Source organism: Suricata suricatta, chromosome 7 (assembly GCF_006229205.1).
Source record: "Suricata suricatta isolate VVHF042 chromosome 7, meerkat_22Aug2017_6uvM2_HiC, whole genome shotgun sequence".
NCBI classification, from domain to species: Eukaryota; Metazoa; Chordata; class Mammalia; order Carnivora; family Herpestidae; genus Suricata; species Suricata suricatta.
The window spans coordinates 2,452,850-2,477,037 of record NC_043706.1 but is presented as its reverse complement, the minus strand read 5'-3'; the positions used below and the strand labels follow the sequence as shown (position 1 = coordinate 2,477,037).

Sequence of the window (24,188 nt, the reverse complement as noted above, 5' to 3'; positions counted from 1 at the left end):
GGGGGGCACTTGTGGGGAGAAGCACTGGGTGTTATATGGAAACTAATTTGACAATAAACTATTATTTAAAAAAAAAGATGACCTTTGCTCCATTCCAGAGGTTTTGGGCTGCGTGTAGTCATTTTCATTGGGTTTCATGTACTTTTTAATTTCTGCATTAACTTCTTGCTTACCCATTTTTTCTTTAGTAGGATGTTCTTTTGTCTGCAAGTATTTTTTGTCTTTCCAAATTTTTTCTTGTGGTTGCTTTTGAGTTTCATAGCATTGTGGTCTGAAACTATGCATGGTATCATCTCAATCTTTTTGTACTTTTTAAGGGCGATTTGTGTTCTTTTTTTTAATCTATTCTGGAAAATGTTCCATGTGCACTCAAGATATGTGTATTCTTTTGCTTTAGGATGAAATGTTCTGAATGTATCTGTTAAGTCCATTGGTCCAGTGTGTCATTCAAGGCCATTGTTTCCTTGTTGATTTTCTGCTTTGATATCTGTCCATTGCTGTAAGTGGGATGTTGAGGTCCTCAACTATTATGTTATTATTATCAATGAGTTTCTTTATGTTTGTAATTAACTGAATTATATATTTGGGTTTTACCACATTGAGGGCATAAATGTTTACAATTATTAGATCTTCTTGGTGGATAGAGTCCTTAATTATGATATAATGCCCTTCTTCCTATCTCGTTACAGTCCTTATTTTAAAATCAGATTGTCTGATATAAGTATTGCTACTCCAGCTTTCTTTTGGTGACCTTTAGCATGATAGATGGTTCTCCATCCCATTTCTTTCAATCTGAAGGTGTTTTCAAGTCTAAAATAGGTCTCTTGTAAGCAGCATATAGTTGGTTCCTATTTTCTTATCCATTCTATTACCCTATGTCTTTTGATAGGAGCATTTAGTCCACTGGCATTTAGAGTGAGTGCTGAAAGATATGAATTTAGTGCCATTGTGTTGCCTGTACTATTGTAATCTCTGGTGGTATTCTCTGGTCCCTTTCTAGTCTATGCTGCTTTTGGTCTTTTTTGTTTTGTTTTGTGTTTTCTCCCTCGGTCTCCCTTAAAATTGGAAGGGGACTTTTAAGAGTCCCCCTTAGAATTGCAAGGCTGTTTAGTCGTCACAAACTCAGCTGGTTTTTGTTTATCTGGGAAACTTTTTAGTCTCTCTTTCTATCCTGAATGAGAGCCTTCCTGGATAAAGAATTCTTGGCTGCATATATTTCTGATTCAGCACATTGAATATATCCTGCCTCTCCTTTCTGGCCTGACAACATTCTGTGGATAGGTCTGCTGGGAACATGATCTGTCTTCCCTTGTAGGTTAAGAAATTTTTTCCCCTTGCTGCTTTCATGGTTTTTTTCTTACCTGAATATTTTGTGAATTTCACTATGAAATGTTTTCTTGATGGAGCATTGAATCTAACGCGAGTTCTCTATGTTTCCCGGGTATTAATGTCTGTGTCTTTCCCTATCTTAGGAAATTTTCCATTATGATATGCTCACATATATTTTCTACCCCTTTTCCTCTCTTTCTATCTCTTTTTCTCTTACAAAGCAGTAATCATCAAGACTCTATGGTACTGGCACTTAAATAGATACACAGATCAGTGGAACAGAATAGAGAAACCAGAAATGGGCCCACAAACATATGGCCAACTAATCTTTGACAAAGCAGGAAAGACTATCCAATGGAATAAAACAGTCTTTTCAGCACATGGTGTTAGGAAAGCTAACACTTTCACGACATGCAAAAAGAAAAGAACCTAGACCGCTCCCTTACACCATAGACAAAAATAAACTCAAAATGGATGGAAGACAAGAAGCCATCAAAATCCTAGAGGAGAAAGAGGGAAAAAATCTCTTTGACCTTGGCTGCAGCGACTTCTTACTCAATACGTCTCTGGAGGCAAGGGAAACAAAAGTAAAAATGAACTATTGGGCCCTCAAGATAAAAACCTTCTGCACAGTGAAAGAAACTCTTGGCAAAACTGAAAGGCAACCTATCGAATGGGAGGAGATATTTGCAAATGATGGATAAAGGGTTATGATCCAAAATCTGTAAATAATTCATCAAACTCAAAACCCAAAAACTAAATAACCTAGTGAAGAAATGGGCAAAGACATGAATAGACACATTTCCAAACATCTAGATGGGTAACACACAGGAAAAGATGCTCAACATAACTCATCATCAGGGAACTACAAATCAAACCATAATGAGATACCACTTCACGACTGTCAGAATGACTAACATTAACGATTCAGGCAAAAACAGATGTTGGCAAGGATGCAGAGAGAAACTGTGAGCCTTTTGAACTGCTGGTAGGAAGGAAAATTGGTGCATCCACTCTGGAAAACAACATGGAAGCTCCTCAAAAAATTAAAAATAGAACTACCCTAGCCCCAGAAATTGCACGACTAGATATTTATCCAAAGGATACAAATAGGCTGATTCAAAGGGGCACATGCATCCCAATGTTTATAGCAGCACAATCAGCAATAGTCCAAATATGGAAAGAGCCCAAATGTCCATTGAGAGATGAATGAATAGAGAAGATGTATAATATATATACAATGAAATATTACTCAGCGATCAAAAAAATTAAATCATTCCACTCACAACAACAAAGAATGAACTAGACTATGTGAAATTCGTCAAAGAAAAACATCACATGACTTTGCTCGTATGTTAAATTTAAGACACAAAACTGGTAAGCATAAAGAAAGGAAGCAAAAATAAGATAAAAAAAGGGAGGGAGACAAAACATAAGAGACTCTTAAATACAGAGAACAAACTGAGGCTGCTGGAGGGATTGTGTGTGGGAGGATGGGCTAATTGGGCAAGGGACATTAAGAAAGACACTTGTTGGGATTAGCATTGGATATTATACATGGGGGATGAACACTGGAATCTACTCCTGAAATCATTATTGCACTATATGTTAACTAACTTGGATATAAATTTAAAAAAATTAATAAATAAAAAAATAAAGGCTACAACATCACATTCACTTGTTATGGGACATTTATTTTTATTACTCATTCAGAATTGTATAACAGTTATTTCTTACTGAGATGGCTACTTGTAAAAATAAGACATATAGAGATTTTTAATAATAATCATACAAATTTTATTTTTCTTTAAGTTTCCTCCTGCTGGATCTGAGCAATCTGCACAGAACATGGAAATCTGGGAAATAGTGTTCATTCCCCATATTTTTGCAATAAGTCACTGCCTTCAAATATATGGGTCCTTTGGAAGATGTGAGATATAAAAGCCTTGATCAGTAGAAGCCTGGATAAAAGAATCGGAAAATGGTACAAAGAGAGGATCTAAATATATTTTACCATTTAAAACTTATTTTACCATTTAAAACATGGAGAGGGGCCCTTGTGGGGAAGGGCACTGGGTAATACATGGCTCACAAACTGAAAATAACTAATGTGCATACCTCACACTGGTGTTTCTCTGACTTTGCACAAAATTACATGTAAGCATCAGCTGGGCGAGTTCCCAATGTCATTGGCAGGTATGCATCACACCCTTCCCCTCTGTGACATGAATTCTACATAAAAGCACTGTCACACCTGTGTGGTCACACTAGGGCCTGATATCATAATGGCTTTATCAATATAGATGTTAGTCGGTTTTTCAACCTGGGAGTTTTTTACACTGCTGCCCTATGTACTTCATGAAAACCCTGTGGTGCAGTCAACATATGGACCTTCTATCAAAGCCATTATCAAAATGCAATAAGAGTGATATGCCTCCAACAATTACTAGAAAATACTATATATTAATATTTCTGGGGAACCTGGGTGGCTCAGTCACTTAGGCATCTGACGCTTAACTTCAGTTCGGGTCATGATCTCACAATTTATGAGTTCCAGCCTCACATTAGGCTCTGTGCTGGCAGCTTGGATCCTGCTTGGGATTCTCTCTCTCCCTCTCTCAGTCCCACCCTTGCTCCTGATTACGTCTCTAAATAAATAAATAAATAAATAAACATACATTAAAACAAATTTAATATATAAATATTTCTGACACTGTATCAGATGTTTATATTCTTATGTTGCTGTGGTTTTATTGTATGTGTGTAGATGTATTTGGCAATTAGAAAAAGAATAGTATTCCCAAAAGGGGCTGAAATAAGAAAAATCTGTGGAGCTTTTTAAAATAATAATATAATGCAGATGTCGTGAGAACATTAAGTCAGCATCTCTGGAAGCTGCAATGAATCCATGAATTCAGAGTTTGAACATTCATTTGAATAAAAGAATGAGATAAGAATATTCCCTTGAGAGTGGTCTGGGGAAATGTTGGATGACATGTGCAGGACACAAAATCTTAAAAGCTCCCACATTCAAAGTCTTCCACCACAGGGTCTTACCCCCAGTCATCTGGAGTCATAACCCTGACAGAAAACTTTCGTTATTGCTCCCATCACATCCTTGTTCCACAGGGTATAGATAAAGGGATTGGCCATGGGGGTGACAATGGTGTAGAATAGAGAAACGACCTTGCCCTGATCTTGGGAGTGGTTGTTGCTGGGCTGCAGGTAAGCATAGATGGCCATGCCGTAGAACAGAGAGACCACAGTGAGGTGGGATCCACATGTCCCAAATGCTTTCCTCCGTCCTGCAGCTGAATTTATTCTTAACACAGCCCTGACAATCTGAATATATGAGGACATGATTAATGCCACAGGAATAAGGAGAATGATCACACCAAGAAAGAAGATCTCAGACTCATTCCCAGTGATGTCAACACAGGCAAGCTTGAGCAGTGGGGGGAGCTCACAAAAGAAGTGGTGTATTTTATTTCTGCCACAAAGTGGTACAAGGAAGACGAGCACCGTCTGCAATGAGGAGTTGGCAAAACCAATGAACCACGACGCAGAAGCCATCAGGGCACAGAGACGAGGGTGCATGATCAGCATGTAGTGCAGAGGCCTGCAGACGGCTGCATAGCGGTCAAATGCCATCACCCCTAGGAGGATACATTCTGTGCCTCCCAACCCTAGAGAGATGAACATCTGAGCTACACAGCCACCAAAGGAGATGGACTTGTCTGCCCCCCTGAGATGGACCAGGAGCTGAGGGACAGTGCTGGTCGTGTAACACAGGTCCAGAAAGCTTAGATTAGAGAGGAAATAGTACATAGGAGTGTGAAGGTGTGGGTCCAGGCGGGACAGTGCAATGATGGTTGTGTTTCCCAGCAGGGTGAGCAGATAGAAGATCAGAAGAACCACAAAGAGGACTCTCTCCAGTTGAGGCCGGTCAGAGAAACCCAGCAGGATAAACCCAGTGAAAGAGCTGCCATTTTTCTGTTCCATCTTTTTGTACCATGTGTTTCCTGTCAAGATCAAGTATTTAACAATTTTTAAGAATATATTCTAAGTAATAAAAAGTTACCAGTTGGTGATCATATTATGTTAAAGGACATGGCTATGGAATTGTATTAGTAATTACTTTAATCAGTGATGTACTCTTTGAAACTGACATCACTTAACCATATATGTTGTTTCCCATTTTTGCCAAAAGTAAATTATTAATATTTAATATAAGAAAATAAATTCATGGACCTTGTGTTTGCATCTGTCACAGGTACAAAAGTTCTTTCAGTATGATATTAATAGGACATAAAGTACTTTGAATATGTAGGTACTTTTAGAGAAAATGGTGATGAGAGGAAAAAGAGGGAGTAAAATCAGAATGAATAGGAAAGAGATGCAGACAGATGCAGATTCATTATTTTAAATATGTATCTCAAAATTCTACACAACTAGATTTGCACATGCCTCAAATGCAGTACTTTATAATACAACATAATCTCCACAATGCATCTAGATACAGGAATTTATGACCTACAATGTACTTATACAAAAAATTCAATTACATTCAAAATATCATGACTAAATCTGAAAGTAACTACACATTGGTGGGTTTTTTTTCTGCGGTGGTAAAACAAATAATCAGAGAGAACCAGAAAATACCACCCTTCAATTACAGTGCATCTTTTGCTCTAAAGATGCTTAAAATTACCATTTAACAGAAACTCCAAAAGTTTATTGGCTACACCAAATCAGAACTCTAAAATCCATTTCCCAGCATTTTCTCTTTCCTCTATAGATTTGTTACATACGTCAACTAGTGGCTATAAAATTCCTGAAAGATGTAGGGTTATTCCCTATGAACATTCTAATCACAAAAAAATATTTTAAATAGTTACCCAACCATGTAATTCTGTACAGACTGTAATGACTTACACTGCTCCCTATGATAAATAAGTAATAGAAAAACACACAGAGCTAAAGACAGAAACACCCTCAAAGCAATGACAGGTCAAAGCACTATAATACAAAACTTAATGTATACAATGGAAGGCATAAACAAAACATTATTTTGATATTACACAAAATCTCTGACATCCATCTATATTAGGTTCATTATCACCTTTCAGGAAGCTACCTTGTATAGTTAGTGACACTGGACCAAATTCATTGCCAGATATAAGACTAGGTGATGACCATTTTCATCCAAAGCCTACTACTGAGGAAGAAGAATAGTTATACATTGACCAAAGAGGTATCAGAAAATGAGGATTTCAGTTCTACCATATTCAGATCATTGGGCATACAGAACATTTTTAATTCTTCTAGGACTTTTGAAATCTGAATCATGTTTGGGGTTGGAACCACTGAGGAGTGAAAGAAATTGGTACAAAATTGGCATAAGATAAATGTTCATAAAAATTGAAAAAAGAATGTGACATTTCACACTATTTTATACTCCCTTTTCCTATAAAGATGTGACCAGTGATATGAGTGATATTTGATAAGCAAAATCTATGCACAAAATATTCTTAATATAGTTACTAACATAGGTGTTTGAGACCATTTAAATGTGCAACACAAGAGAATATCCCGACTCGCAAATGCTCAGAAGAACAATGCAAACAAACCACAGTTCAGTCTCATGCAGACATGCGTGAATAGAGATACATTTACCTGACATAAATTCCTGATAAATATTAAAATGTGTCTAATAGAAGAAACACTCACCAAAGTGAAGAAGGGCAAACATAAAATGCTATCTTATCCAAGGAAAACACTACAAAATAATGCAACATTCGAATAAAATAATAATTTATTTTAACATTATATCAGTAAGTACTAAGAAGGCAGTTGAGAAAAAATATTAAATGCTGGTGAGATGAACTTATAAAGTGATTTGCTATTTTATGGGATTATATGTATGTGTGAGCTTATATAATGTGGAATGCAACTACCATGATATGATAGGATAGGATAGGATATAGGGAAATCCCGTTATAAAAATCACACATAAATTATTACTTTATATAGAGAAAAAATTACTACTTGAAAAAAGCATACATTATGTATGTATATAATAGCTATAAAAATTATGGAATGGGAAATGACATCTCACAAAACACAATTTTAAAACAGTAATTAAGAGAACAAGTATCAAATGAAAGAAGTTAAATGCTTAGTACTGACACACATAAGGAGATAGAGTGATTGCCATAAGTGTTCAATGCCGACACAAAACTCTAAAAATTTTAGTGCAAGAACACATACTTCCACAAACTACATGCTCAGTTTGTGAGCACTACATATTTTTAAGAGAAAAGATCTCAAGATAATGCCTCTATTGAAGATATTTCAAATATATAACATTCACTAATATACTGACATACACACTCTCTGCCCTATCCAGTTCCTGAATGAACCCTGGAAAAGTGTGGGCAAGATTTCTGAAGCCTCAGTGCCAGGACTGAATCACTACTGCTTTCATGATGCTTCATCCCATAGGTCTGAGCTGACCTCAGATATAGGAGAACAGGCCCCCGATGACAATGGAGGATGAGCAAATGAGAGGATGCAGCCATCACTAGACAGGAAATGAGAGAGCTGATGGACACTGATGCTGCTGCATGGCAGGTTCCATGGAAGAACAGGGTGAAGGAAGAATTCCACTGCGTGTTGTTTATTCAGGGAATGCTCTCAGAAGAAACAGGGTGAGGGAAGGAAAACAGAGCAGGGAATGCTGCTAAGCAAGGATGTGGTCTCCAGTGGAACAGAGCAGGAGCCTGATCCCACGAGTAGCTGGAGAGAACTCTCTATAGAACTATCCATGTGTGATAGTAGACATACTCTGTCCTCACTGCCCAATGCTATGCCCACTCTGCACCTGTCACTACCTGAACATTTAAAAGGTCCTAGCTAAGAAACGGAATTTTACATTTTATTTAACTTTAATGAATTTAAAATATAAATAGATCCCTGTGCCTACTTACTAAAGCATTAGACTGCCCTGCTCTGGACATGAATTGCACCAGATTCAGTTCTGCCTTGGCATTGGCAGCCTTTGTTCATCCCATAAGCCTGTCACTGGCTGTGAGCTGCCCCCACCATATTCCCCAGACCACCTGGCAACGTGGTTCCCTTCAGCTGAGGGTAATGCTCTCAAGAAGGGAATAGCTGGGAACCTCGGAGCCCACACTCGTAACAAATAGGGTTTGGATTGGAGCACCAGCCTGTGGAGAGGGTCTGAGCAGGTCCCCAACAGTGTTCTTACCAGAGTCCATTCATGATCGTGGGCAAGAATAGAAGGACAGGACCTAGTGTCCTTCACACGTTACCTCTTTTACATATCGCCTCAATGAGATCACACACACACACACACACACACACACACATCACCTCAGTGTAAGCACACACATGCACACACACATACACATACACATACACACTCACACACACACACAAACTTGTCATTTCCCTAATTCATCAATGAGATAAACATTCAGTTTTCCTTCCACTTGGTCTTATTCATATTGATATTTGTATTCAAATGAAAGATCATCATTTCTTGTTAGCAATAAAGTCAAAAACAAGATGCATTGACACAACATACACAGAATGGAACTTCCTTCTTTTAAATTTCAGCATAGCATTTGTAAAACTCAGTACATATTTTGGATATTTCAGTGATACAGGGGAAAATGAGCATTTAGAAACCATAAATACCAACAATGAGTTTCTACATAAACAAATATCATTTAATATCACAGACAATAGGGAACCAAAAAGATAGCATAGAAACATGTAGTCTAATACTTTTACACATACACAGCGAGAGCACATTTTATTATCACTGAATATGCATGTTTAACTTACTTTCCACATGTGCATACAGACATGTAATGAATGTACTCCATAGAATGAAATGTCTAGGAATGACTTGTTGATGTCTCTAATCATTAATTAAGTTTAGTTCTTCTATTTGATGAACTGCCATAGTCTGTTCTATTAGACAGTTCACCACCTATGCAAACAAGAACAACGTTTTGTTTCAAAAACAATTGCAACTGAAACTAATTTAACTTCCCAAATCTTAAAGCAAGAGAGAGAGACTTAATTCCATTTTCACTCACCTTTACTCAACTTCTCAGTATGACCCAAGTTATTTCCCTATTTTGAATCCAAGTTACTGCCTAAATACAGTTCTGGTGATAGGAACATGGACATGTAGTATCAGTGTTTGCAGTAAATGCAAAGGTTGACTATACAGCACTGGGCCATCCATACATTTTTCATAAGCAAAAGGACACTTTCTCAGGATGAGTTCACAGGTCTTCAAGTGATACCAGAGATCTGCACTTTGTCTCCAGGAGATGGAAGAGGAGAGCCATCACAAACTCTCAGTATGGTGTCCCGAGTATGATGACCTGCCTGTGTGACAGGGACACCCTTATGACCAGGCGAGAGGGTGTTGTGACACTGAGCTGTGGCTGGGCTGGCACAGAGAACCACGTCCTTTCCCCTGCTGATGTCTCTGGGGAATGGATGTCCCACACTCTTAATGAGCCCATGTCATTCAGCTGTATAGAGATGGCAATCCTCAGGGACAATGACTATGGAGGACAATGCCAGAGGAGACCTAACCTGTCTCTTTTGCTAATTCACATATCTGATAGGGAACAAATAACTCCCTAGATATCCCCAGCTACCACAACTCTCATCTGTCATGACCTAGATGTTTTACAAAACACTTAAGATTTTTTCCTCACAACTGCCAACACATTTACATATAAATATATAAGGAAGATTCCATTCAGATACTTAATTTTAAGCGTAAATATTTGAGTGAATTTTCATTTAATTTCATTTATAACTGAGTTATTTGGGATCACAGAGGTAAATCTTAGACACATTCTAACCTTTACGGTAAATATAAAGAGGAGCAACCAAATTCTACCAAAATTCTAATGTGGCTAAGGGAAGAAAATCTCAAATGCTCTCAAACACTGTTTGGTTTATATCAATTGGTTTTGATGATGTACTCAAACAATTTTAAAAATAATGTCTTTTTAACAAAACATACATCCTTTTTTAAAATTCAACTTGTCATTGCATTTCAGATCCAAATGATTTTGAGTATACCAGGAGAGTTCAAATAATCACTAAGAAACATGGAAGGAAGTTGACAGGTGGTTACTGGCTGTTTCTCATAGATCCATGACTCCAGTTTCCTTTATCATGTTCAGCCTCAAGAGATAAAGTACTCCCTGCTAAAAAACATTCTTAGATTTGAATTTTCTCAGTAATTCAATTCCAGTTAGATCCCATCCTGATAGTTAAGGGGAGAACTGGCAAAGGCAATACACTCTGGGTGTCCTGAAAAGGGAGGGGATTATACACCAATAATTAACACTTTTCTTCCCAGGCCTCACTTGCTGCTGCCCACCTTACATGGCCAAATCACTTGAAGAACAGTGTGGCACAATCTAGTGATGCTGACCCACATTTACAAACCTGGATGCCAACTGATCTAGACTAATATTCAGTCACTTGTTTGAAGACACGTAGATAAGAATGCTCAATGGCACCACTGTTTCTATTACCCAAAACCTGCAAACAATCCTAATGCCTATGAATCATAAACCGGGTGAATTGTGGCAAGTTCATAGAAGAGATAACTCTACAACAATATGAACAAACTACAGCTAAAACATTGAAACAATGCTGTTCACACAAATATTCTGAGCAAGTGATGCAAGTCACAAAGTAATCCATCCCCTTACCTAAAGTTCAAAACCAGGTAAACACACTATTGCTTATGAACTCACACATGCTTGGAAAGACCATAGTTATAGTCAATTTATGATCAAAACTAAAAACTATATCAAAGCACTGATTATAACAAGTAACTAACAAAGGTAAGAGAATGATATGTACTAGAGGACAGCCCATCAAAGGTTCTTTCCAACATTCTAGTTGACAAGGGTGTCAATAAAATGACCATTCACTCTTAATTATTTTTCAAATTGAACATATTTTTATGACAATGGTGTACAAAATACTATACCTATCACAATAAGAAAGCAGGAGACAGGCTATTAAAAATAATATATGTGATCTTGAGTATTTTTTAAAGAATAAAAGATTGTCCGGTTTGTTGGCATATAATTTTTCATAGTAATCTCTGATGATTGCTTGTATTTCTGAGGGATCTGTTGTATAGGATCAATTTTCCTTCATGATAATATGCCAACAAACTGGACAATTTAGAAGAAATGGACAAATTCCTAAATGCACATGCACTACCATAATTAAAATGGGAAGAGATAGAAAATCTGAACAGACCCATAACCAGTGAAGAAATGGAATCAGTTATCAAAAATGTCCCAACAAATAAAAGCTCAGGGCCAGATGGATTCCCAGGGGAATTCTACCAGACAATTAAAGCAGAGTTAGTTTCTTTCACCTATCTGAACCTGTGTGGCCCGGTCCTCCCTCTGATATTCCCAAAGGACTGTTTAGTTGCTGACTTCATCTCTGCCCCTCTTACTCTCTTCAGTGTGGATTCTCCTCTACATTTAGCTGTGGAGACTCAGTTCTGCGGGTCTTCAGGTAATTTTCCGGGTTATTTACACTAATGTGGATGTTGTTTAGTTTCACCCATGGGACAAGGTGAGCTTAGAATCCTCCTCCCCCACCGTCTACCTCTGAAGTCTAAGGGCTACCTCAAGAAACAACCCAGAGCACACATAGTGGAAAGTCCCAAATATTGCTGAGTAGGGATATAAATTAATCAGAGGCATAATATGAGAAACCAAGAGACACCATTAAAAGAACACCTCCCAAAACAACAGGCCCTAGACACTCAAAGAGCCTCCCTCAATAGAGGAATACTAATACATGCACAGAGTGGAATGAGCTTTCAAGACTGACAAGAGACAGAAAGCTAGCCAAAATGATGAAATGAAAGAACTCTCCTCTAAAGAAACTCCAGGAAAAAATCACAAATACAGAACTGCTCAAAACAGATATAAACAACTTAACTGAACAAGAATTTAGAACACTTGTCATAAAATTAATCGCTGGCTTTGAAGAAACCATCAGAGGAGCTATTGATACACAGGCTACAGACCTTCAAAATAGTTGTGACGAGTTTAAAAAAGCTATAAATGAGGTGAATAATAAAATGGAGACTACCACTGAATGGATTGAAGAAGCAGAGTGGAGAATAGGTGAAATAGAAGACAGTTATATCAAAAGAGGAGGCCGAGAAAAAGAGAGAGAAATTGATACAGGAGCATAAAAGAGGAATCAGAGACCTGAGTGATACAATCAAACGGCACAATATCCATATCATAGGAGGAAGATAAAGACAGAGTTCCTGAAGGGGTCCTGGACCAAATTATACATGAAAATTTCCCCAATCTGAGGCAAGAGAAAGACATAGAAATTCAAGAGACATACCGAACTCCCCTAAGATGTAACGTATACCGACCTTCACCACGACACATCATAGTGAAATTGGCAAAATACAAAGATAAAGACAGAATTCTGAAAGCTGCTAGGGAAAAAAGGGCCTTAAAATACAAAGGGAAACCTATCAGAGTGGTTACAGACATATCTACTGAAACTTGGAAGGCCAGAAAGGAATGGTAGGAAATCTTCATTGTGATGAACAGGAAGAATATGCAACCAAGAATTCTTTATCCAGCAAGCCTGTCATTCAAAATCGAAGGAGAGATAAAGGCTTTCCCAAATAAACAAAAGTTGAGAGAATTCATCACCACCAATCCAGCCCTTCAAGAAATCCTAAGAGGAACTCTATGAGGGAAATGTAGCAAGGAATATAAGGTATCAGAGACATCACTACAAACATGCACTCCACAGGGAACACAATGAATCTAAACCCACATTTTTCAATAATAACCCTGAATGTCAATGGACTGAATGCTCCAGTCAAACCACACAGGGTAGCAGAATGGATCAAAACCCAAAATCCATCTATTTGCTGTCTACAAGACACTCACCTTAGACTTGAAGACACCTTCAGATTGAAAGTAAGAAGATGGAGAAATACCTACCATGTGACTGGACTCCAGAAGAAAGCTGGAGTAGCCATACTTATATTGGACAAATTGGACTTTAAAGTAAAGTCAGTAACAAAAGACGAAGAAGGACATTATATAATGATTACATGGTCTCTGCATCAGAAAGAACTAACAATTATAAACATCTATGCGCCAAATTTGGGAATCCCAACTACATAAAACAACTAATCACAAACAGAAGCAATCTTATTGATAAGAATGTGCTAATTGCAGGGGACTTTAGTACCCTACTTACAACAATGAATAGGTCAACCAGACAAAAAATCACTAAAGAAACAATGGACCTGAATGGCACACTGCACCAGATGGAATTAAGAGATATTTTTAGAACTCTGCATCCTAAAGGTAGGGAATTGACTTTCTTCTTGAGTGCACATGGCACATTCTCCAAGACTGATCACATACTGGGACATAAAATAGTCCTCCATAAATACAAAAGAATTGAGATCATACCATGCACACTTTCACATCACAATGCTATGAAACTTGAAATCAACCACAGGAAGAAGTATGGAAAACCTCCAAAAAGTGGAGGTTAAAAACTACCCTACTAAAGAATGATTGGGTGAACCTGGCAATTAGAGAGGAAATTAAAAAAATATATGGAAACAAATGAAAATGAGAATAGAACTATCCAAACTCTCTGGGACGCAGGAAAGGCAGTCCTAAGAGGAAGGTTTATTGCAATCCAGGCCTATTTCAACAAACAAGAAAAAGCACAAACTCAGAACCCAATAGAGCACCTAAGGAAACAAGAAAGGGAGCATCAAGAGCTCCCCAAACCCAGCAAAAGAAGAGAAATAATAAAGATCAGGGCAGAATTAATCAAGAGAGAATCCACAAAATAACTGAACAGATCAATGAAACAAAGAGTTGGTTTTTTGTAAAACATAAACAAAATTGATAATCTTCTAGCTAGGCTCCTCAGAAAGAAAAGAGAGAACACGCAAATAGACAAAATCATGAAGGAAAATGGATCTATTACAACAGATCCCTTGGAAATACAAGCAATCATCAGATATTACTTAGAAAAATTATATTGCCTGCAAACTGGACAATATAGAAGAAATGGACAAATTCCTAAATGCACATGCACTACCAAAATTAAAACGGGAAGTGATAGAAAATCTGAGCAGTCCCATAACCAGTGAAGAAATGGAATCAGTTATCAAAAGTCTCCCAACGAATAAAAGCCCAAGGCCGGATGGATTCCCGGGTATTCTACCAAACATATAAAGCAGAGTTAACACTGATCCCTCTCAAGTTATTCCAAAAAATAGAAATGGAAGGAAGACTTCTGGACTCATTCTACGAAGCACATATCACTTTGATTCCTAAGCCAGACAGAGACCCAGCCAAAAAAGAGAACTGCAGTCTAATATCCTTAATGAATACAGATACAAAAATATTCAACAGGATACCAGCAAATCAAATTCAACAGGATATAAAAAGAATTATCCATTATGATTAAGTGTGATTTATTTGTGGGTTACAAGGCTGGATCAATATTTGCAAATCCATCAATGTGATATATCAAATTAACAAAAAAGAAAGAAAGAAAGAAAGAAAGAAAGAAAGAGAGAGAGAGAGAGAGAGAGAGAGAGAGAGAGAGAGAGAGAGAAAGAAAGAAAGAAAGAAAGAAAGAAAGAAAGAAAGAAAGAAAGAAAGAAAAGAAAAGAAAAGAAAAGAAAAGAAAAGAAAAGAAAAGAAAAGAAAAGAAAAGAAAAGAAAAGAAAAGAAAAGAAAAGAAAAAAGAAAAAGAAAACACCGTATGGTCCTGTCGATAGATGCCAAAAAAAGCATTTGACAAAGTACAACATCCCTGTTAATAAAAACCATTGAGAAAGCTGGGATAGAAGGAACTTACTTAAACATCATACAAACCATTTATGAAAAGCCCATGTTATCCTCTATGGGGAAAAACTTAGAGCTTTCCGCCTTACATCAGGGACACGACAGGGGTGTCCACTCTTACCACTGTTGTTTAACATAGTGCTGGAAGTCCTAGCATCAGCAATCAGACAACAAAAGGAAATAAAAGGCATCAGAATCGGCAAAGATGAAGTCACACTTTCACTTTTTGCAGATGACATAATGCTCTATATGGAAAACCTGATCGACTCCACCAGCAGCCTTCTAGAACCGATCCATGAATTCAGTAAAGTTGCAGGGTACAAAATCAATGTACAGAAATCAGTTGCATTCTTATACACCAAAAATGAAGCAGCAGAAAGAGAAATCAAAAAAGTGATCCCATTCACAATGGCATGAAAAACCGTAAGATACCTAGGAATAAACCTAACCAAAGATGTAAAAGACCTGTATGCTGAAAACTATAGGAGACTCATGAAGGAATTTGAAGAAGACACAAAGAAATGGAAAAACATTCCATGCTCATGGATTGGAAGAATAAACATTGTTAAAATGTCATTATTACCCAAAGCAATTTACACATTTAATGCAATCTCCATCAAATTTGCACCAGCATTCCTCTCAAAGTTAGAACAAACTATCTTAAGCACACACACACACACAAAAAAAAAACAGAATAGCCAAAATAATATTGAAGAAGAAAATCAAAACGGGAGACCTCACAATCCCAGACTTTAGCCTCTACTACAAATCTGTCATCATCAAAACAGTATGGTATTGGTACAAAAACAGACACATGGACAATGGAATAAAACAGAGAGTCCAGACCTGGACCCACAAGTGCATGACCAATTAATCTTTGACAAAACAGGAAAGAGTATCCAATGGAACAAAGACATCCTCTTCAACAGGTGTTGTTGGAAGAGCTGGACAGCAACATGTAGAAGAATGAAATTAGACCACTTTCTTACACCATTCACAGGAATAAACTCAAAATGGATAAAGGACCTGAATGTGAGACAGGAAACCACCAAACCCTAGTGGAAAAAGCAGAAAATAGCCTCTTTGACCTCTATGGCAGTAATTTCCTCCTAGAGAAATGCCCAGAGGCAAGGGAATTAAGAACAAAAATGAACTACTGGGACCTCATCAACATAAAAAGCTTCTGCAAGGCAAAGGAAACAATAAAAAAAAAAGTAACAAGCAACCAACAGAATGGGAAAAGATAGTCGCAAATAGCATAACAGATAAAGGGCTAGTATCCAAAAACCACAAGGAACTAACTAAACTCCATACCTGAAATATGAATATGCAGTGAAAAAATGAGCAGAAGACCTGAACAGACACTTCTCCAAAGAGCACATCCAGATGGCCAGCAGGCACATGAAACAATGCTCAGCATCACTCATCATCAGAGAAAAACAAATCAAAATCTCACTGAAATACCACCTCACGCCATCACAGTTGCTAAAATGTACAAATCAAGAGACGATAGATGCTGGCGAGGATGTGGAGAAACGGGCACCCTCCTACACTGTTGATGGGAATGTAAACAGGTGCAGCTGCTCTGGAAAACAGTGTGGAGGTTCTTAAAAAAAAAACTATCGATAGAACTCCCCTATGACACAGCAATAGCACTGCTAGGGATTTACCCAAAGGATACAGAAATGTTGACGCTAGGAGCACATGTACCCCAATGTTCATAGCGCCACTTTCTACTTGAGCCAAAACATGGAAGGAGCCTAAACGTCCATCACCGGATGAATGGATCAAGAAGATGTGGTGTATATATATATATATATATATATATATATATATATATATATATATATACAATGGAGTATTACATGGCAATGAGAAAGAATGAAATCTGGCCACTTGTAGCAAAATGGATGGACATCGAGGGTGTCATGCTAAGCGAAATAAGTCAGGCAGAGAAGGACAGATACCATGTTTGCATTCATAGGTCTAACAGGAGAAACCTAACAGAGGACCATAGGGAGGGGAACAGGGAAAACGAGTTGGGGAGAGAGAGGGACACAATTCATGAGAGACTATTGAATACTGAAAACAAACTGAGAGCTGAAGGGGGTTGGGGAGGAGGAAAGGGAGTGATGGTCATGGAGGGGGGAACTTGTTGGGAGAAACACTGGGTGTTATATGGAAACCAATTTGACAATAAACAATTATGAAAAAATAAATAAAGGATAAAAGAGGCAAAAAATCACATTTTGAAAAGCTGTTTAGGGAAAAGAAAGATTCATTCTTAGGAATGTGTAAGGGACGAGACAGGTAGACTTAAAGGAATATCAGTTAAAATATGATTTTATACAAAAGCAGCATAATAGAAAAAGAAAGGAGCAGAAAGCCTTCACCAGCAGGGTCCTAACACCATCCTTTCTGTCAGTCGGGATTAGTCAGAACAGTTTTTCACCAGAAAGCTCCAATTTCTCACTACCTCAGTGCATTCTCCAACATGCAATTTAAGGTCTCTGAATTGTCCCAGCTCTCTGATCCTCTTCCTCTACCTCTTCCTCTTCCTATTTTTATTCCTATTCCTATTCCTATTCCTATTCCTCCATCTGAAAGAAGCAGCAGGAACAGTCAACTTTCCTAAGGGACACACAATAGCTGCTGCCCTGCTGCCCTGCATTGGGATTTCTGGGGTTACCCATATATAAACAGACAAAAAGCCATAGTGGGGAAAGTGAAAAGGAAAAGCCTTCAATGAAAGAGAAAGAAATAGAAGACACATCTAGAAAGACAATAAAAAAAAAGCTAAAAGAGACAGGAGATATATACAGAGATCTGAGTTAAACAGAGAACAGAGAATACACACTAAAAGTCAAAATAGAAGGAAAATGACAGAGAAAACAATTAAAAGACAATTGTCAGATTTCAAAAAACTCAGCATGGATTAAAGTAATTACTAGTGCAGTATCATAGTGCCAGACTACAAAGCAAGCATCTTGTTTAATTCTTCCATCTTGAGCAGTGACAGCAGCCATTCTTGATAAAAAAAAAAACACTCAACAGAGACTCTTGAATACTGAGAACAGAAGGCTGAAGAGGGAGACGGAAAGGGGACTGGGGGTGATGTTCATGGAGGAGGGCACTTATGGGGAAGAGCACTGGTTACTATATGGAAACCAACATTACAATAAACTACAAATTAAAAAAAAAACACTCAACAATGTAGGGATACATGGAACATACCGGAACACCATAAGGCCATATATGAAAGACCCACAGCTAATATCATCCTCAATGGGGAAACACTGAGAGCCTTTCATCTACAGTCAGGAACACGATAGGGAAGTCCATTCCCAGCACTAATATTTAACATAGTACTGGAAGACCCAGCCTCAACAATCAGATAACAGATAAAAAAATAGAAGGTCTACAAATCGGCAAGGAAGCAGTCAAACTTTCACTATTTGCAGACAACATGATACATGTAGAAAACCCAAAAGATTCCACCAAAAAAATGCTGGAACTAATACATTGGTTCAACAAAGTCTCAGGATATAAAATCAATGTACAGAAACAGGTTAAATCAATAATGAAGTGGCAGAAAAACAAATCAAGGAATGAATTCCATTCACAGAATGAAAAGCCTTGAGATATTTAAGAATAAACCTAACTCAAGAAGTAAACACTGGTACCCTGAAAACCATAGAACATATATGAAAGTAATTGAAGACACACAGATAAATGGAGCACTGTTCCATGCTCATGGATTGCAAGAACAAACATTGTTGAATGTCTATATCACCAAAGCAACCTACGTGTTTAATGCAATCCTTATCAAAATACCACCAACATTTTTCACAGAGCTAGAACAAATCGTCCTAAAATTTGTCTAGAACCATTAAAGACCCCAAATAGCCAAAGCGGTCCTGAAAAAAGAAAAACAAAGCAGGAGGAATCATGATTACAGACTTCAAACTATATCACAAAGTTGTGACCATCAAGACATTATGGTACTGGCATAAAAACAGACACACAGATCCATGGAACAAAATAGAACCCAGAAATGTATCCACAACTGTATGGTCAACTCATCTTTAACAAAGCAGCAAAGAATACCCAAAGGGAAAAAAAAAAAACAGTCTCTTTAGAAAATGGTGCTGGGAGACCTGGACAGCCACATGCAGAAGAATGAAATTGACCACTTTCTTACACCGTACACAAAAATAAACTCTAAATGGATGAAAGACCTAAATGTGAGACAGGAAACCCAAAATCCTACAGAGTAACACAGACAACAACCTCACTGAATTCTGCTCTAGCATCTTCTTACTAGACACATCTCTGGATGTAAGGGAAATAAACAAACAAACAAACAAACAAAGAACTATTGGGACTTAATCAAGATGAAATGTTTCTGCACAAAAAGAAAACAATTAACAAAATATAGGGCAGCCAACAAAATGGGAGAGGATATTTGCAAATGACATATCGGATAAAGGGTTAGTATCCAAAATCCATAAAGAACATATCAAACTCAATACCCCGAAAATAAGTAATCCATGTAATAAGTGGGCAGAAGACAACCCGTGCAGCCATTCCAGACATTGTGAAAATTCAAAGGAAACAGTCCAAATATTATTGGTGGCAGTTTACACAACCCAACTAGGGTGTTATGCACAATGTATGGAGACCATTATGGAGGCACATTTCCAACATTAGAAAAATGTTATAGAACAATACTGTTTGGTCAGTTAGGTGGTTTATTTTTAAGTTTAGCATGAATCCTACAGATCTTTACTATCCAGAATGTATTCCTATGCAACATAAGTATCCAAATGCCATCAAACACTCACTTAGGAAATAAATCTGTTTCCACAGGGTTCCCTGTGTCCTTAATCACAGAGAAGTAGTTGCTCAGCCAGAACATAAGATTGTGTGGTTTCAAGAGACCTTGAGGGTTTCTGCACAAAGGAAAGTTCACTTGAGAGATTTAAAATTTTTTTGTTTTTTTATTTATTTTTGAGGGTGTGAGAGCCAGTGCGAGCAGGGGAGAATCAGAGAGAGAGAGGGAGATGCAGAATCTGAAGCAGGCTCCAGGCTCTGAGCTAGCTGTCAGCACAGAGTCTGACACGGGACTTGAACCCACAACCCGTAAGATCATGACCTGAGCCAAAGCCAGACGCTTAACTGACTGAGCCACCCAGGTGCCCCCATTTGAAAGATTTTAAAGTGACCCTTTCGTATAACTGTCAGGACGTGGCTGAAACAAAATGGAGAGTGGGAAATTTGTCAGCATCAGGAATAAGCAGTAGGACAAAACTGTTTTTATGCTGGTGTTCATTCAGCATTACCATGGCCACAATATATATCCCAAGTGTTGATTTCAAATGTGAATACTGTGATGCTGTTAGGAATACAGACAGAACCATGACCATGGGATAATCTCCCCAAGCTGACATTTCCAGCCTGCCTAATGTTGTCTCTGTTCCAAGATCATTTGTCATGAGCATGAGCAGCTCAGGGGGCTCAAGACCCAGGAGGATGCCCATTAGCCATCAGGAGAGGGAACAGTGTGATTGCTAGGGATACGTGTCCAGTAAAGACACAAATACATTTACCAGTACCAAGTTACATGTTGGGAAAACTTTCCAAATTTCATAAACATTTCTATAACAATGGAATTGTCAAAGCTTCAATTTCCATGGGAAAACACACCGTTCGTGACAATAAATATATACAAAAACCCAGATCCACAGACCGAAACATATGTATGTGCATAGTGAACTTGTGCTAAGATCTAAGGGAAACAATGTCATATTCACCTGTTATGAGATGTTTCTATTTGTAACTCATAATTCAGAATTGAATGACAGTTATTTCATAATAGGACAGCAGTATGTAAAGGTTAGACACATAGACATATTTAATAATTAATTAAATCATTTATTATAAAAATTTCCTCCTGGTGAAACTGCATAAGCCCCATAAAACATAGTATTTCCTGGGAAATAGAGCTCATTTCTCAAATTCTCATAATCTGTTCCTTCATTCAAATATATGAAATCTTTTTTTTAAAATAGTTTATTGTCAAATTGATTTCCATACAACCCCCAGTGCTCTTCCCCATAAATGTCCTCCTCCATCACCACCACCTCTTTTGCCCCCTCCCCCTTCCTCTTTAACCCTCAGTTCATTTTCAGTATTCAATAGTCTCTCAAGTTATGCATCCCTCTCTCTCCCCAACTCTCATTCCCTCTACCCCTCACCATGGTCCTCCATTAGGTTTCACCTGTTCTCCTGTTAGACCTATGAGTGCAAGCATATGGTATCTGTCCTTCTCTGCCTGACTTATTTCACTTAGCATGACACCCTCGAAGTCCAGCCACTTTCCTACAAATGGCCAGATTTTATTCTTTCTCAATTGCCATGTAATACTCCATTGTGTATATATACCACATCTTCTTGATCCACTCATCAGGTGATGGACATTTAGGCTCTTTCCATGTTTTGGCTATTGTGGACATTGCTGCTATGAACATTGGGGTACATGTGCTCCTATGCATCAGCACTTTTGTATCCCTTGGGTAAATCCCTAGCAGTGCTATTGCAGGGTCATAAGGGAGTTCTATGGATAGTTTTTTGAGGAACCTTCACACTGTTTTCCAGAGTGGCTGCAAGAGTTTACATTCCCACCAACAGTGTAGGAGGGTGCCTGTTTCTCTACATCCTCGCCAGCATCTATAGTCTCTTGATTTGTTCATTTTAGCCACTCTGAATGGTGTGAGGTGGTATCTCAGCGTGGTTTTGATTTGTGTTTCCTGATGATGATTGATGTTGAGCATCGTTTCATGTGCCTGTAGGCCATCTGGATGTCCTCTTTGGAGAAGTGTCTGTTCATGTCTTCTTCCCATTTCTTCACTGGGTCATTTGTTTTGTGGGTTTGAAGTTTGGTGCATTCCTTGTAGATTTTAGATACTAGCCCTTTATCTGATATGTCATTTGCCACTATCTTTTCCCATTCTGTCAGTTTCCCATTAGTTTTCTTGTTTCCTTTGCCATGCAGAAGCTTTTTATCTTGATGAGGTCCCAAGAGTTTACTTTTGCTTCATTTCCCTTGCCTTTGGGGATGTGTCGAGTAGGAAATTGCTGTGGTGGAGGTCTAGGAGGTTTTTTCCTACTTTCTCCTCTAGAATTTTGATGGCTTCCTGTCTCACATTCAGGTCCTTCAGCCATTTAGAGGGTTTTTTTTGTATGGTGTCAGAAAATGGTCTAGTTTCATTCTTCTACATGTTGCTGTCCAGTTCTCCCAGTACCACCTGCTAAAGAGGCAGTCTTTTTTCCATCCGATACTCTTTCATGCTTTGTCAATAGTTAATTGGCCATACATTTGTGGGCCCAGTTCTGGGTTCTCAATTCTATTCCATTGGTCTATGTGTCTTTTTTTGTGCGAACACCATACTGTCTTGATGATGACAGCTTTGTAGTAGAGGCTAAAGTCTGGGATTGTGATGCCTCCCATTTGGGTTTTCTTCTACAATATTACTTTGGCTATTCGGGGTCCTTGTGGTTCCATACGAATTTGAGGATAGTTTGTTCTAGCTTTGAGAAGAATGTTGGTGCAATTTGGATGGGGATTGCATTGAATGTGTAGGTTGTTTTGGGTAGTAATGATATTTTCACAGTGTTTATTCTTCCGATCCATGAACAGGGAATGTTTTTCCATTTCTTGGTGTCTTCTTCAATCTCTTTCATAAGATTACTATAGTTTTCATCATATAGGTCTTTTACGTCCTTGGTTAAGTTTACTCCTACGTATTGTATGGTTTTCGTGCAATTGTGAATGGGATCAGTTTCCTGATTTCTCTTTCCGCTGCTTCATATTTGGTGTATAAGAATGCAACTGATTTCTGTGCATTGATTTTGTACCCTGCAACTTTACTGAATGCATTGATCAGTTATAGAAGGCTTCTGGTGGAGTCAATTGGGTTTTCCATGTACAGTATCATGTCATCCGTGAAAAGTGAAAGTTTGACTTCTTCTTTGCCAAATCTGATGCCTTTTATTTCCTTTTGTTGTCTGATTGCTGATGCTAGGACTTCCAGCACTATGTGAAACAACAGTAGTGAGAGTGGACACCCCTGTAGTGTTCCTGATCTCAGGGGGAATGCTCTCAGTTTTTCCCCATTGAGGATGATATTGGCTGTGGGCTTTTCATAAACTGCTTTTATAATGTTACGTTCCTTCTATTTCTACTTTCTCAAGGGTTTTTCTTAAGAAAGGGTGCTGTATTTTGTCAAATGCTTTTTCTGCATCTATCGTCAGGATCATATGGTTTTTATCCTTTCTTTTGTTAATGTGATGGATCACATTGATGGACTTGTGAATATTGAACAAGCCCTGTAATCCAGGAATGAATCCCACTTGATCATGATGGATAATTCTTTTTATATGCTGTTGAATTCGATTTGCTAGTATCTTGTTGAGTATTTCTGCATCTGTATTCATTATGGATATTGGTCTGTAGTTTTCTTTTTTTGCTGGGTCTCTGTCAGGTTTGGGTATCAAGGTGATGCTGGCTTCATAGAATGAGTTTGGAAGCTTTCCTTCTATTTCTATTTTTTGGAATAGTTTGAGAAGAATGGGCATTAGCTCTGCTTTAAATGTCTGGTAGAATTCCCCCGGGAAGCCATCTGGCCCTGGGCTCCTATTCGTTGGGAGATTTTTGATAACAGATTTGATTTCTTCACTGGTTATTGGTCTATTCACGCTCTATCTCTTCCCATTTAAATTTTGGCAGTGCATGTGCATTTAGGAATTTGTCCATTTCTTCTGTTGTCCAGTTTGTTGGTATATAATTTTTCATAGGAATCTCTGATTATTGCTTGTATTTCTAAGAGATTGGTTGTAATA

The 24,188-nt window shown here is 37.9% G+C and overlaps 1 protein-coding gene and 1 long non-coding RNA gene across 2 annotated transcripts in view; both read right to left on the bottom strand.

Annotated features, from left to right (window-relative positions):
• Positions 1-3,102: 3,102 nt before the first annotated feature.
• LOC115296420 overlaps positions 3,103-24,188 on the bottom strand; it is a 29,948-nt gene continuing 8,862 nt past the window's right edge. The window contains exon 2 of the long non-coding RNA XR_003910883.1: positions 3,103-3,290. This is a non-coding gene — a long non-coding RNA (uncharacterized LOC115296420). The remainder of the gene's footprint in view (positions 3,291-24,188) is intronic.
• LOC115296419 (putative olfactory receptor 2B8) lies at positions 4,393-5,342 on the bottom strand. The gene has a single exon (XM_029944883.1). It carries the CDS (start codon positions 5,329-5,331, stop codon positions 4,393-4,395), a length of 939 nt encoding a protein of 312 aa, XP_029800743.1. The 5' UTR covers positions 5,332-5,342.

Bases quoted from the DNA above. Each gene is read 5' to 3' on its own strand.
- LOC115296419 (XM_029944883.1), bottom strand. From the start codon at position 5,331: ATGGAACAGAAAAATGGCAGCTCTTTCACTGGGTTTATCCTGCTGGGT.